Here is a 16,290-nt window from a genome sequence, read left to right as displayed (position 1 = left end):
CAAAGTGCTATCTTAATATCTTCAAATGCTTTTCTAGTATTCAAATTTAAGTTTTAAATGGCTTCATATAGTTGACTTGTTTTTAAAACAACATGAGGGGCTGGAAATATGGCACATTGGTTAGGAGTATTAACTGATCTTCCAGAGGGCTCAGGTTCAGTACCAAGCACCTCCAACAGTCTGTAATTCTGATTCCAGGGGGTCCAATGGTACACAAACATACATGTAGGCAAAACATCCATGCACACAAATAAATAAAATTTTAAAAAGGATACAAACATGACATTGAGTCAATATATCGTTTTCTTAATATATTGGTTTCCCTTTTAAATCACTCAAAATGCTTGTAATTTATTTGCTGAAGAAACTAAATTACTTATCCTGTGCTATTTGTTCTGTGGATTTTTCTAAGTTTGTATTTTTGTAATTTCATACCTATGGCATCATTTACCATGTTCATCTGCTAGATTTATCTATCCCCAGAGATACAGATACAGTCTAATTCTAATAAGATGTCTGTTTTTTTCTTTTTTTGTGATATTTACTAATTCTAAATCCCTAATTCATTTTTTAAAAGGTGTGTGTGTGTGTGTGTGTGTGTGTGTGTGTGTCTTTGCAGGTGCCCTTAGAGACCAGAAGAGGGTGTTGAATTCCCCTGGAACTAGTTAGAGGCAGTTATGAGCCATATGACAGGTCCTTTGCAAGAGCAATAAACACTCTTAGCCACTGAGCCATCTCTCTATCCCCTAGATCTATTATTTTCTTAGTACTGTGGAATGGTGATATACCATTACTTCTTCAATTACTAGGTGAACTACTTCTATTAAAAAAAAGTCAACTTTCCATCATGAAATATTTGGTTATTCTGAGGTATAATTTATACAGGGAAGAATTTAGAACATTCACACACACACACACACACACACACACACACACACACACACACACCTACCTACCTACCTCTAAATAAATAAAATATATACATTGTTAAAGCTTAGATTATGAACAGTTGACTGTTTTCATCAATAGCTTTGATACACTTTATTCCCAGAAGGTGGAAGAGGAACAAGAGTCCAAAATCATCCTTGCCTATATAAATGAATTCAAATCCAGCCTGGGACAGACAAGACCCTTTCTCAAACTCTAAAATGAGGGTCTGGAGAGATGGCTGAGCAGTTAGGAGCACTGGCTGCTCCTGCAGAGGACCCAGGTCTGGTTCTCAGCCCCAATGTGGCGGCTCATGACTGTAGTTGGTTCCAGAGGTCCCATGCACTCTTCTGACCACCACAGGCACCAGAAATGAATGAGATGCAGACACACATGCAGGCAAAATCACTCATATACATAACATTTTAAAAAAATGAATAAGAATAAAATTTAAACTTAGTATTATGAACAATTTTAAGATAAAAATACATATATCTTTGACATCTCAAAGTTAGGACATTCTCTATTTTAAATAAAATTTCCCTTAAAGAACAAGTAAGCTTAGGCTGGGCGGTGGTGGCACACGCCTTTAATCCCAGCACTCGGGAGGCAGAGTCAGGCGGATCTCTGTGAGTTCGAGGCCAGCCTGGGCTACCAAGTGAGCTCCAGGAAAGGCGCAAAACTACGCAGAGAAACCTTGTCTCGAAAAACCAAAAAAAAAAAAAATAAATAAAAGAACAAGTAAGCTCTTAGCTTCCTGGCTGCTGTGAGGTAAACAGCTTCATCTATTACATGCTCTTCTTTGCTATTCTTTCAAATCACAACCCCAGAATGATGGAGCCAGCCAAGCACAGACTGAAACCTTTGAATGAGCGAAAATATTCGTTTCCTGTTTTGTTTTGAAAAGAAGAGCAGGCAAGACATGGAGAAAGCTAGGCTTGCTATATTATTTTTAGGCAATGTCATATACTGTTAGTTAAAACAAATTTGTGCTTTATTTAATAATACACATTTTGGTAACGTCTATATGTTTAATTATGAAGTCCTGGAGTTTCATTTCATATGCTGTGATTCTGAAATTTTAAGTAGGAAACTCTTATTTTTCCAGTGCTGAAGGAATTTCCTGCAATACTTTCCCAGAAGTAAATACTATTTTTTCAATGTTAATGATCCAAAATAAAAGAACAAGATTAAGAAGAATAGGAGGAAAAAAATCATATTTTTTTAGTTGAAGGAATGGAACCTTGAGGTGACATAAAATGTTAAAATTTTTAAGATTTTTTTTTCATGAGTATGAGAGAGAGAGGGAGGGAGAGAGGGAAAGGAAGGAGGGAGGAAGGGAGAGGGGAGGAGAGAGAGAGGAGAGAGAGAGAGAGAGAGAGAGAGAGAGAGACAGACAGACAGAGAGAGAGAGACAGAGACAGAGACAGAGAGAGAGAGAGAGACAGAGGAGAGAGAATATATGAGAATACACCATGAGTGTTCAGGCGTTCCAGGGGTCAGAAGAGGGCATCAGATGGCTGGAGCTGGACTTCAGGCAACTCTGAGCAGCATGAAGGGGTGGTGGACACAGGGCTTAAGTCCTCTGAAACAGCAGCAAACTAGACCCTAAATATCTTAAATTTATTTTCAAAGTCTTTACTTCTTTAAAGAAGTATTCTCAAAAATTTCCAGAGGTCGCTGAGGATTGCTCCGTGGCAGAGTGCTTGCCTCGTGTTCGGAGGGCCTTGTGCTCAGTCTCCAACACTGACAGAGAGCAAAAACGGCAGACAAGAAATGCTTTGCGAAGGCGTTTGTTCTTTGAGCTTCTGGGACCTCAGAAGATGCTAAAAGCACACCAGAAATTTCAGAGCAGCTAGCAATTACCCTAATATTATTTCAGTTTTCTCAATGTGATAACTGGTTTATTTCTAAAGTAAACTCATGTATGACACAAGATTTAATCAAGCCTTTCAATATTATACCTCTTACACTTGACATGAAGGATTCTAGTCTTTCAAGCAATTCCAGGTCTCTTTCAAAGTCATAAAAATGATGTTCAACCCAGTGGCGAAAGACATTTAAGATCCTGATAAAATAGAGAGAAACATTTAGTGAAACCAAGTGTTCAATTAAGCTTCTTCCACTTTTCTACTGATGTAGTGAATTTCAAATGCAAAGACAATACAACACCAAACCTCTAATCTATACTAAATACTACACATGCTTCAAAAACATAAAAGAGGGCTGTTTTCAGTCTGTGCACTAAACTGATACTTTAAAGATGTTTTAAGGTATAAAACCTCATTTCTGTGCTTTATTACCCATTGATGTTAAGAAAAAGGACATTTTTCTTTATTCATAAGTGCTGTCATCCTCATCAGAAACAGGGTCTCTCACTGGACCTGGAACTCACAATTAAGCTAGGCAGGCTGGCCAGCACGGTCCCAGGATCCTCTGTTTCTACCTCTCCAGGGCTTGGATTACAGGCTCACACTGTCTCTGCCTCCCCAGGGCTCGGATCACAGGCTCACACTGTCTCTGCCTCCCCAGGGCTCGGATCACAGGCTCACACTGTCTCTGCCTCCCCAGGGCTCGGATCACAGGCTCACACTGTCTCTGCCTCCCCAGGGCTCGGATCACAGGCTCACACTGTCTCTGCCTCCCCAGGGCTCGGACCACAGGCTCACACTGTTTCTGCCTCCCCAGGGCTCGGATCACAGGCTCACACTGTCTCTGCCTCCCCAGGGCTCGGACCACAGGCTCACACCATTTCTGCCTCCCCAGGGCTCGGATCACAGGCCCACACTGTCTCTGCCTCCCCAGGGCTCGGATCACAGGCCCACACTGTCTCTGCCTCCCCAGGGCTCGGATCACAGGCTCACACTGTCTCTGCCTCCCCAGGGCTCGGACCACAGGCTCACACTGTCTCTGCCTCCCCAGGGCTCGGATCACAGGCTCACACTGTCTCTACCTCCCCAGGGCTCAGATCACAGGCTCACACTGCCCACTCAGATTCTCACGGGGTGCTGGGGCTGCACCCACATCCTCACTCTTGCACAGCAAGCACCCTACGGACCTAACCCTCCCCAACTCTCTGAAAATCATTTCTGAAGTACAAATTTTGATGCATTTTCACATAAAATGGAAAACTATCATTTAGTGTAATTGGTTTTGAATTCAACTGCTATCACTTCTTTGTAAGCTACAAATAAGTCTATAATCGCATAGTTTATTTCCAAAGACAAAAACACTACTTTGGACGAGCACTTGTTCTGTAATATCACAAGATGATTACTTATGATATTATAAGTACACAGATTTAATCATCTATTCAGATGCAATTTTACACTTACTACCATAGATATACTGCAATATAAATTAGTTGCATTAGCAACTTTGCCCTCTAATGTCAATTCCCATGGCTATTTCTTTGCACATCATTCTCAAGTCCACCTTTATCTGTACTATTTCCCCTTTTCCTCAATATGTACAATCACCTTTCTGTGAATCTAAATCCTACACATTCTCCCAGCATAATCTTAAATTTTACCTCTCTGAATATGTCTTCCCTAACCACTCTAAACCTAATCTCTACTATTCCTGAATATTTATTTTACTGAGATTGGACCTAAGGCCTTAAGCATGTTAGGTAAGTATTCTACCACTACATATTATTCCCAGCCATGTCTTTACGTTTTATTTGAGATGAGTCTCACTTAATTGCCTAGGATGGTCTTAAACTTGCTGTGTAGCCCAGACCAATCTTGAACTTGGGACTCCCTTGACTCAGCTTTCTGTGATACCAGGCCCTGTTGTTCCAGGAATTATAATATATAAAGGTGTGTATTTTGTAAACCACTAAAACATTCTAAGTAGAATAACATAACTTTCATATATCCCTTTTCACCAGTAGAATCAGTATCATGGTACCATAAGATTATGGCAGTCAGTTATTTTTGTACTTATAATATGGTATATGTATAAAAGCAAAACCAAAAAAATCAACATGACTGAGTCTAAGATAATTTTCTTCCATCAAATAGCAATTTCATAAATATATGCCTCATATAAGGAGACTTAATTTGACTGTAGAACAAATGTATTATAGCTCTTAGAGAAACTTTAATTACTTCTCTATTTTCTATTGGTAAATAAGTTCAGCCTATATAAGGAAAGCCCTGCTAGGAGGAGACAGCCATCACCACTGCCACTGCCTGAGATTGCATTTATCTGTGGCAATTACTGTGGAAAATCAATAATTAACAAACTTAGTTCCAAAGCTGCAATTTATTGATCAACAGCAACCAGGGCCATGGTGTTCACGAAGAAAAGGACTACATACATGTAATTAATCTGCTAACTCGGTTTGCAGTGGAAAGAAGTAGATACTTTGGTTCTCATTTGGGCTACAGGGACTAGTCAAAGGAATTTAAGATTCTCAATACTTAGTAGAAAAAGAGGAAACTTGCTTGCTAAAGAAGTCAGATGCGGGTTTTAACCCTATCTTGCCACTCCCTTTATATAACTATTTCAATTCCCCACTCAGTTCTAATTTCCTTATATATGAAGTACGCATAAAACTGTGTTCCATCCCTAGCCCTACCTACAAAGAATGGTGTTGCAAGGGTAATAGAGAAGAGACAAAGCTCTAACGGGCAATGACTGATGTACAGTGCGTGCCTCGCAACCTACAGCTGCTGTAACGAAACACACCTCCATGACTACGAGCATCCTCAAAGTATCAAATGTCTGTCTGTTCTGAGGAGGAAAAGAGCTACAGCCGTGGGAGCCTTCACAATGACTGCGGTAGCACAGCGGGATATGGAGGGGAAAGGCTAGAGCAGGCAAGATTACATGTGGCTATGGAGAAGCCCAGCAGGTCTCCTGTCGGGGAGACACCGAAGAATCCTGGGAAAGTTGGCTTATCTCTATAAATAAGCACATAGCCATCAGGAAAGACACATTGGATGTAACCTGGGGACTCACACGTACATGAGCCTGCATGTGTGTGTGCCACACACATGTGAACATGCATACACACATGCATGCACACCAAGTACAGGCAGAAAGTAAAAAGAACAAATAGGCATCTCCATGAATAAACATGATCTATCACACAACACACACAGATGACACAAATAATCAAATAACTAAACTACATTAGGGTTCGCTATTTAAAAATTATCTTTACAAAGGAGTAAGGGAATTTAGCCAAAATAAAGTTAATGAGAGAACGATCTGAATTAGGAGCTAAGAACTTGTATATGAACTATATAATAGAATATTTTAGAACTGCGACGTTCGGGTCAAACCTGAGTTGCACAGGTTGGACGTATTCCTTGCGAAATCTTTTCAGATCTGCACTGATTGGCTGCTCGCCTTTCTCTAGCGCCAACTTGTCTGCTTCAGTAGGCTCTGGTTCTGGAATCTCAAACCTAAGAATAAAATCAAAAGAAGAGAAATTTGTTCATATATAAATGAAAGAGACTTTGGATACATCAGGGGAAAGGTTTTGGCTAAGCAATCCTTTATCATTACATAGAAAGCACCATTACTGTTGCACTCTCCTTAGGAAAGTATGCACGTAAAAAAACAGTCTGGCTATTTGGTACCAAGGTTTTGTATTCTTGATCTAAGAATTTATTTTTATTATTATTTGTACATGCCTGCGTGTGTGTACATGAATGAGGGAGTGTGTGTTTGTAGGTGCCCATGGAGGCCAGAGAGGTTGGGAGTTGGAGTTATAGGCCACACGGGTGCTGGGAACCAAGCTTGGGTTCTCAGGAAGAGCAATTACTGCTTTTAACCCCCAACCACCTTTCTACTCCCTGTATTCTTATTCTTATTTTTTAAAAAGTTTTATAGCTAGCACTGATCAGCACAAAAAAGGTCAACACTTTATATTTTAAACTATAAAGCATTTAAAATGCTACTTAAAATACAGTAAAAATTTTAACTCAAATCTTAACATTCAGAAATTAGCAATATAGGAATTGTTAATTTTTAGGCCCAATAATACATGATTTTTAAAAGTAAGAAATGCTATCTTTTAGAGATACATATAAAAATATTTAGATAAAATCTTTGGTCTAAAATCTCCTTCAAAATAATCCTGGGGGAGGATGATTAAATCTGTAGGAAACATAAGCTGGGTCAATGATTCCTGAAGTTGGATGAGGGATAAAGGCTTAGAATATTCTTCCTTCTACCCTTGTATGTATTTTGAAGTTTTTCATAACAAGTTTATTGCAAAAGTAAAAGGTAAAGAAACATCTTTAAGAAACAAAATAAACTTTACTAAAATACAGTTTTTATCACTTAAGCTTGTTTTTTTCTGTTTCCCATGTAAAAGCCTACTGCACACTGAAGAGAGCCCTCCCTGGCAGAACTACTGAGTATTATTAGGATCTTGGCAAAGTACAAAAATGTTAACATGAGTGAAACATGTCTTTCTTACCGTTCTATCAGCAAGCTTAGCAATTCCTGTGGTTTACAAAATGAACGATATGTAGTAAGAAAAGTACGAACAAAATTGGGATCTGAAAAAATCGAGAAAGCAGAGATTTCATGCTTAATTCATCTGTTTCAATGACTCAAAGTCCCACACTTTCCTTTCGTTCCTTTTCACCGTTGGGTCCTCCCAGTGTAACTCCTTTCCTGACAGAGTAGAATGTCCTTCTCTCTCCCCTTTCTCTCCTTCCCTTCCTTCCTTCCTGTAGAGACAAGGTCTCATGTAGCCAAGGTGACTCTGAACTCCTCCACTCTACTTCCCAAGTGATTGGCCTAAACCATTTCTTGGTAAATGAGAATAAAGACTATTTTCAATTTTAATTTTACAAATCAGCATTTTATGAGCATTTATTAGTCACTGAAATTAATGACACATTTTAGAAACATTTAATAGATTATTTTTTATATATATTTAATGGATTATTTCTTTTGATTTTTCATAATTTTTTTTATTTGGGGTGCACTCCATTTGCACCTTTGATCAACTCTGATGTGCTCCTTCTGCATTGGGTCCCAGGCCTAGGAAAACACTTGCTAGTTTCACATACCTGCATACATATGATAGGTTAGCCTTTCAATTAATTTCACCACAGTCCCTCCTTTAATAATGGGGATTATACTTCTACTTTGCAGGTTGTCTTCAAACACAATGTTTTCCTCAGAGTCTTTCACCACAAAGCGGTACACGTCTGGACTTGGTAGCCTCAGGGGCTGCTCATTTTCTTCTTTCAACAGTACGGAGTCCAGCATCCTATCTAGAGTGCTTCGATAGTGAAGGGAAATAAGGGCTGCCATCCAGTTATTTTTCTCTTCAGCTGACTTAGCAGCAAAGATTACACTGTTTTCATCTTTGGATACTAATTCAAAAGCATGTTTGCATTCACACGTATCCTCCTTATCACAGATTTGAATTTTCCTCATGACAAACTTCTCTTTTAGTCTGTATTCTGCACTACTATAACCCGGAAGTCGGCTCTGGCAATGATTAGGTTTACAGCTGATCATCAAGCCATCAAAGAGAAAAATATGCCTTTCATGTTTAGCACCAATTCTGGTCAATGGCCCTTCCATTATGAATTCGTTACAACACTGTCCAATATCTTTGCCTTCCCACCCATCTATGTTTTTCTGAATTTCATTCATTTTCTTGATAGCCAGGTGCTTGCTTCTTAATTGACGATTGTAAAAAAGGCAAATGGGATCCCTGGAGGGGGGAAAAAGGCAAGGTAAATTTGACTTACTCAATTATGGTGGTTATATAATACAAAATCAAATAACAAAAGTATTAAGCTGAGTTGAAAGGTCTAGTTCAATGACTGAGAACATGCTTAGCATGTAAAATGCCCTGAGTTTGAATACCCAGCATTCGAAAGCTTAAATAACCAAATATTAAACTATATTCCTAACAATTATTTTCTTCTAGTCCTGTCGCTGAATACCAAATGACTCAAGTTCACTACTGTCAAAGTACTACATTCCTAGAGCCAAAAGAACTAAAATTATAGAAAAAAAATCCCACATCGCTTCCAGAAAATATAAAATTTCATTAAATACATTTAAATTAATAAATATATCCTACAATATAACAATGGTAATTTGGTAACTTTCTGACTAAGACAGACCAAAAAAGGACAAGCATAACTTTTAAGAATGCAGCACCATTCTAAACCACACTTGGGAAAAGTGGGGACCACACACAGTGAAGGAAGCATAAATATTCATATTTGGAAGTCTCGAATTACCCTGGTCGGCGTCTAGGTGAGTGCTGCTTGTAAATTCGGTCCATGCTGCCTTGGAGATTCATGAGGGCAGTGATAGCCTGATTCAAACACTCCCTGTCTTCTTGTTCTTCACTGCACGCTTTCAACTGCTAAGGGGGAAAAAGACAAAATTACATTGCTTGGTTCCATTCTCAACTTCTTTGTAATTAAAGCGGCAACAAATACTTAAAACTTAAATGTATTTAATGCAGCGATTTGAACATGCAATGTCTCCCATAGGCTCATGTGTTGGACATTTAATTCCGGCTGGTAACAGAGTTTGGGGAAGGCTGTGGAGCCACAAGGGTGGAGCTCCCCACTGGGCACACCCTCAGGTTCTGTGGCCTGTCCTCGTGTCCTGTCCTCTGCTTCCTGACTGAGGATGCTGCCATGCTTTCCCCAGTAATACAGTAATTACAAGTTTGTTGAGCAGAAAAAAAAGTCAGAAGAGTTAGAAGTTCCCAGGAGTGGACGTATATAAAAAATGGCTGCATGGTATAATCTCAGTTCAATAATTTGCTAAATATTTCTTTGATTTTCAGCATTATGATAAATGGAGAGAATATTTGTGGCACTGGGGGTGGAACCCAGAGCTTTGAGTATCTAGGTAAATCTTTGACTACTGAGGTACATGTGTAATTAGCAGCGAGACTTAAACGTCAGCTTGCCGGCTATCCAAGCTGCTTCTCTAGAGGGGTTTGAAAGGATGCATTCTACACTTCATAAGCTGACACAGAAATCACTGTGGTGAACCGGCTGCAAATGAGTCAAACTCTTTCACGTCTCCATAAGCTTTCTGCATAGTGGCCTCTGGCCTCCTCACCCAACTGGTGAATTTAGCCTCCAATACACCACAAAATGCTTCTTATTGTTGAAGTTTCTTTTCAAATAATACCTTCCCTCTTTTATTGTTTATTTTGAAGCAAGTTACCTACCCATTCCACTCCTCACAGAAGAGGAGAAACCATTGCTGAATGGCTTGGAAGTTGTTTTTGGATTATCCTTATATCACAAATAAATCACTCTCAAAGTGGAGGACAACCCATGGGATTCAGTTTTCTCTTTTCACCATGGTGTAATTCCTCAATCCTAGATGACATGATTTCTTTGTGGCTCTATAGCTCACTGACTTACCTTGTCAATACCGATAGTGGGGTCTCCACATAAATGAAATGAAAAGTTACTGCAAGCTGTCACAGGTTTGTTTTTTTCCCAGTAGTATTGACATATCCCTTTACACTTACAGCTAATCTTATGGCTTTCAATAACTGGTGAGATTGATGGTAGGCTGCCTAACTTCCTAATATGTATGTATGCATATGTATGCACACACACACACACACACACACACACACACACACACACACACACACAAAATACAGCTCATAGACAGATTACCAGTTTATGCCACAAAAAGTAGGAAATATAACCTAAGGAAACATCCTGTCTTTCTAGAAGGTCCCCTTTGGGAAGACTTACTGTTATGACCTTAGAGTGTCAATTTGAAGGTGTGGGGTAGGACAAAGACATTTCTCTAGTCTCAAATGCACAGAACTATAGGATGGGGGTAAAGTGTTCATTTCTACACAGCATGTATATTTTTAAAGTAATCATTTAATCTTGGGAAAATAGAAAAAATTACTTTCTAGTGGTGTTCTTTAATCTGTTAATATTTCAGTAGGACATCTTAGAATAAGAATATTCTTTTGTGGAATCAGAGCGTAGTTCAGATCAACTTCAGAAAATTTTACAATAATAAAGCTCTAAAGTCCTAGGCTGGGGATGTGGCTCAGTTGGTAGAGTGCTTGCCTAGCATGCACACCGGCCCGAGTTCAATTCCCAGCCCTGCACAGACTGGGCATGGCAGCACACACCTGTAATCCAGCACTCGGGAAGCAGGGGTAGAAGGATTGGGAGTTCATGGTCATTTTCATCTGCACAGTGAGTTCAGGACCAGCCTGGACTACATGGGACTCAGTCTCAATGAACAAACAACCAAAGGCTCTACTCATCTACAATGAAGCAATTTTATGAACTGTCTAGATGTCTTTTTAGGTAACGTTTCCTCTGTTACAGGATCTCGTAAGTGCTGTGGTAAGTTGGGTTTATTGTTTCTTTTCATCTGCAGAGTTCCTTGGCATTTGTTTACATGATTCTTCCAGATAAATAATGGAGACAGAGATAGAAAGTTCCTATCTAGTCAACACTCTAAGAATTCTTTTCTGACTTGCCGAGGCAAAGCTAGTTCCTTCTACATCACTTATCCTACAACACTGCTACAGGCTTGGAAGGTTCCTTCTTCATTTTTAAAGTAGAGCACTTGCTGGGCGGTGGTGGCACACGCCTTTAATCCCAGCACTCGGGAGGCAGAGGCAGGCGAATCTCTGTGAGTTCGAGGCCAGCCTGGGCTACCAAGTGAGCTCCAGGAAAAGGCGCAAAGCTACGCAGAGAAACCCTGTCTCGAAAAACCAAAAAAAATAAAAAAAAAAAAAATTAACTTTAAAGTAGAGCACCAAGTGATGGGTTGTGGTACGGTATTTCCACGTACCCGACTGTCTTCTCTCATGGCCTCCCTCCCCTGTGCCTGTCCAGCGCCCGCCTTCTGCTGTCTCACTTCTGCATTCTTTACCATCTGTCTCCCTCTGTTCTCCTGCAGGAAGATCTTCTTCCCCTTCAGGAGCCACTTTTATGACTTACACCCATGCCTCATCCCTGCATGTATAAATATTAAAGTCTAGCACTGACATGTGAGAGAAAATGTATTTGTCTGAGTCTGGGCTATTTCACTTAAGAATAATTTCCAGTTCTATTTTCCTGCAAATGTCATGATTTCATTTTAAATCATGGCTGAGTAAAAATTCATTGTGTGAATATATATGTATCACATTTTCTTTATGCTTATCAACATATGCATGGATTTATTAAGCATTTATTCTGATTACTTGTTCAATATCCACATTCTTTATTAAATCACAGTAGAGTCCTTAAACAATAGAGATACACCCTTTTGTCCATTTTAGTATAATATGGTGAGTACCCAACAGGTAGTTGTCAAAAGAATCAGGACTGTGTGTGTGCAATACTCAAATCTTTTTGTGTTTATACACAAATAACTGACTACTTTTTAGTTCTTTGTGCATAAGCTTTTATTTGCTTATTTAATCTTTATTACAACTCAGCGAGACACACAGCATCACAACATACGTGTACGGGCCAGGCGAGGCACATACAGGAAGGCTGGGTCATTTGTCTAACGAGCAGCAGAGGACAGTCAAGCCAGGAGCTCTGGCCGCATGAGCGCTCTGCCATGCCACCGTGCTGTCTCTACTGTGACAGCAGACTGAACTGTGCAAAACATGGGTCTGTGCCTAAACCGGGTGCTAAGTTAGAGAACAACCCAGCAAACAAAACTCCTTCCACGTGAGAGCACAGCGGGAGGCTGGGAGACAGTTCAGGACTGGCGCTTGCCTAGCAAGGCCCCTCTGATCTCCAGCCGCCCACTCCTCAGCTCACAAGCGAGCACAGCCGCCTGAGGGGCTGCAGCTCAGCAAATGCAGTACACAGGGTGAGTGACGAATCCAGGAGTTAAAGAAAAAGCATTTCCTAAAGAAACCTAATATCGGCTAATCTTTCCTAATGAATCTCATTACATAATTAATACTATATCTTAATACTAAACTTCATAGACCTCATGAAGAGTATTTTTATTCCACTGATAAATTTCAAGGAAATGTCAAAGGACTAAAAAAACGTTATTTGATTTTTAATAAATCATATCTAAAAGGAGCTGCACAGTTGTGGCACTCACCTTTAATTACAGCACTCAGGAGGCAGAAGCAGGCGGATCTCTGTGAGTTCAAGGCCAGCCTGGTCTACAGAGATAATTCTAGGACAGCCAAGGCTACATAAAGAAACCCTGTCTTGAAAAACAAACAAGCAAAAAATTGTATCTGAAATGAGTTATCTGGGGAAAGGGAACTTAAACTGAGAAAAGGCTCCTTCAGATTGGGCCTGTGGGCAAGTCTATGGGACATTTTCTTGATTAATGATTGATGGGGGAGGGCCCAGCTCATTGTGGGTTGCCATCTCTGAGCAGGTGGTCCTGGATGGTATAAGAAAGCAGGCTGAGCAGGCCACGGGGAGTTAAGTCAGTAAGCAGTGTTCCTCCATGGCCTCTGCTTGAGTTCCTGCCTTAAGTGCCTGCCCCAATTCCCTCAGCGATGGACTGCTACTTGGAAATGGAGAATAAAGTAACCCCCTTCCTCCTCAAGTTGCTTTTGGTCAGTGTCTTATCACCGCACAGAAACATAACTAAGACAATATCCTTTATAATAAAGGATATATATGTTGGTGGTGGTCAATGCCTTTAATCCCAACACTTGGGAGGCAGAGGCAGGTAGATGTCTGAGTCTAAGGACAGATTGGTTACAGAGTGAATTCTAGGACAGCCAGGACTACAGAGAAACCCTGTCTTGAAAACCCAAAATTTTAAAAAGGACGTATATCAATTTTTTATTTGACTATAGTAATTATAAAGTTATTTATAAATTGAGAAGTGAACTTTTCCATAAAGACTGAGTATATATTATGAAAAAAATCTAAAATGCAGTCTTTTGTTTGTTTGTTTTGTTTTGTTTTTGAGACAGGGTTTCTCTGTGTAGTTTTGGTTCCTATCCTGGATCTCACTCTGCAGACCAGGCCGGCCTCGAACTCATAGAGATCCGCTTGGCTCTGCCTCCTGGATGCTGGGATTAAAGGCATGTGCCACCACTGCCTGGCTAAAATGCAGTCTTTTAAAAAATTATTAAAAGTATCTAAAATTGGGGCTGGAGAGATGGCTCAGCCATGGAGAGCACAGGCTGCTCTTCCAAAGGACTCAGGTTCAATTCCCAGCACCCACATGGCAGCTCAAAACTGTCTTTAATTCTAGTTCCAGGAGATCCAACAGCCTCTTCTGGTGCTTGTGGGCATGATGCAAACACATGGTACACAGACATAGATGTAGGCAAAAGAACCCATATGCAAAAACCAAAATTTAAATTTAAAAACCCTGCAACTTATCTCTGCAAAACAAGTGGCTGTGATCAGTCTCCATGTGTTAGGAGAGGGAACCATGGGTGGCTGCTATAACTCATCACTATGTTACTGTTTTCCATCTTTGCTTTATCATACACCTAAATTTGAAAAATAAAAATCAGATAATATTTCTATAATGTTCAAAAGTCTTGGTATATCACTGGAACAGATGCACTTTGACAGTTAAGGCAAGAAGATCAGGACTTCAAGGATATCCTCAGCTACACAGTGAGTTCAAAGCCAGCCTGGGCTACATGAGATTCTGTCTAAAAAAAAGAAATCCATTCACTCATGCTTTCATTTATCTCCCTCCCTCTCTCCGATGCACACAGATACACAACTGTGTGTACTTGATATACACTAAGATTTGAAGAATAGTATACTTTATGAAGACTTCAAAATGATTCTCTCCAGGCTAGAGAGATGGCTCAGACGTTAAGAGCACTTCTGTTATATAGAAGACCTAGGTTCGGTTCCTAGCCAGTTCCCACATGCTGCTTATGACCATCACTAACTCCAGTTCCAGAGATCTGACGCCCTCTTCTGGCCTCCCTGGCACTAGGCACACATGTGGTGCACATACAGACATGCAAGAAGAACTTTACATATAAAATAAAAATAAAAAATGATTGTCTTAATATGATAAAACTAGATGAAAACTTTAAACAATGTTACAGACAAAAATCATTAATTGCTTATATAAGATAGGTCAGCATTCCAACAGGCAGAAATAACTGCACTCTGTGGGTTCAAAACAGAAGAGAGGACAACAGAGGGGAGAGGGAGAGCTGGGAATGCCTGAGGGGAGTGGGAGGGGACGGGGGGAGAATTTCATCAAGACGCGTTGTTCACACATATGAAATGGTCACATACATAATTAAAGATATTCTGTAATAATTCTAAAATTAAAACTCACTTTTTCAAAGATTGCTACTGTGGATCTCCAAAATTTAATTTTAAAAACAAACACTCTTCCATTAAGGTTGATAATTTGAGAGTCTATATTACAAACTGACACAAAAATAAACTTCTTTATATCTGTCTATATATAAAAATGCTGTGACAAGGGGTAAAATCCGTAAGGTTTTCTCCAAGCTCCTTGGACAGAAGTTGGAAATGTTTGTATGTATCCTTCTGGGTCCTTGTGCTTGTTGACAGCTAGGGATCAGCACAGGGCTTTACATGATGGGTAAGCCTTCCACCACTGAGCTCTATCCCTAGCCCGAGGACACTATGCTTGTATGAGTAAAAGATATTAAGAATAATATACTCAGGTCTAAAATTAGGTCTTAGGCTTTATAAATCTAAGACTTTGTTACAGGAAGCTCTTGCCTTACCTTTAGTAACTCAAAGTAATGCCAACAGTGATACACAGGCACCAGCATAAGCCGTGGAAGGACGTAACGAACAGCCTCCTTAAAGCCATCAGCAATGGACTGCAAAGTAAAAAGACACAGCACACCTCAGACCAGAGACACAGCAGCTGTGCCTACGGGAGACAGCTTTAGATACAAGACACAGGCGTGTCAGGGCATCCAAGGGAAACTGGAGTGCTAGCAATCAACTTTCCCCACCCTATCCCCCTGCACATTATTGATAAATACACACACTTCTGCATCTGTTAGATAGCAAAGTAACTTTGACAGTGCTGTCTACAGATTTTCTTCAAACATCTGGGTTTCCACATACTGTAAATACATTTTTAAAAGCTATTTAAACTCTTTTTTTTTCTTTTCTTTCAAGACAGAGTTTCACAGTGTAGCCCTGCTGTCCTGGAACTCGCTCTGTAGTCCAGGCTGGCCTCGGGCTGGCCTCGAACACACAGGGATCCACCTGCCTCTGCCTGCTGGGATGAAAGGTGTGCGCCACCACCTCCTGGCTATTTAAACTCTATGTGTATTCTAAGATGGGCTGATCAAGGGGGCATACACTTATAACCCCACCTGTTGGGAGGCCAAGGAAGGATGGCTGCACATTACAGGCCATTCTGGGCTACAGGTCTAGAACCTATCTTAAAAAAGAAACAACAGCAACT

At 40.2% G+C, this 16,290-nt stretch overlaps 1 protein-coding gene across 4 annotated transcripts in view; it reads right to left on the bottom strand.

Annotated features, from left to right (window-relative positions):
• The window catches only part of Sos2 (SOS Ras/Rho guanine nucleotide exchange factor 2), a 96,870-nt gene that overhangs the window by 22,437 nt on the left and 58,143 nt on the right, over nt 1-16,290 (bottom strand). For 3 of the 4 annotated variants that reach the window (XM_076550560.1, XM_076550559.1, XM_076550561.1), the window contains 6 exons: nt 15,593-15,691; nt 9,162-9,289; nt 7,968-8,623; nt 7,367-7,448; nt 6,222-6,344; nt 2,892-2,995 (listed from right to left, as the gene is read on the bottom strand). In XM_076550560.1, coding sequence (XP_076406675.1) covers nt 2,892-2,995; nt 6,222-6,344; nt 7,367-7,448; nt 7,968-8,623; nt 9,162-9,289; nt 15,593-15,691 — 1,192 coding nt within the window. The remainder of the gene's footprint in view (nt 1-2,891; nt 2,996-6,221; nt 6,345-7,366; nt 7,449-7,967; nt 8,624-9,161; nt 9,290-15,592; nt 15,692-16,290) is intronic. The other variant, XM_076550558.1, reaches the window with a different exon arrangement.

This window comes from Peromyscus maniculatus, chromosome 14 (genome assembly GCF_049852395.1).
Source record: "Peromyscus maniculatus bairdii isolate BWxNUB_F1_BW_parent chromosome 14, HU_Pman_BW_mat_3.1, whole genome shotgun sequence".
Taxonomy (NCBI): domain Eukaryota; kingdom Metazoa; phylum Chordata; class Mammalia; order Rodentia; family Cricetidae; genus Peromyscus; species Peromyscus maniculatus.
Note: the sequence above shows the minus strand (reverse complement) of the source record. Positions and strands in the feature narration are given on the sequence as shown.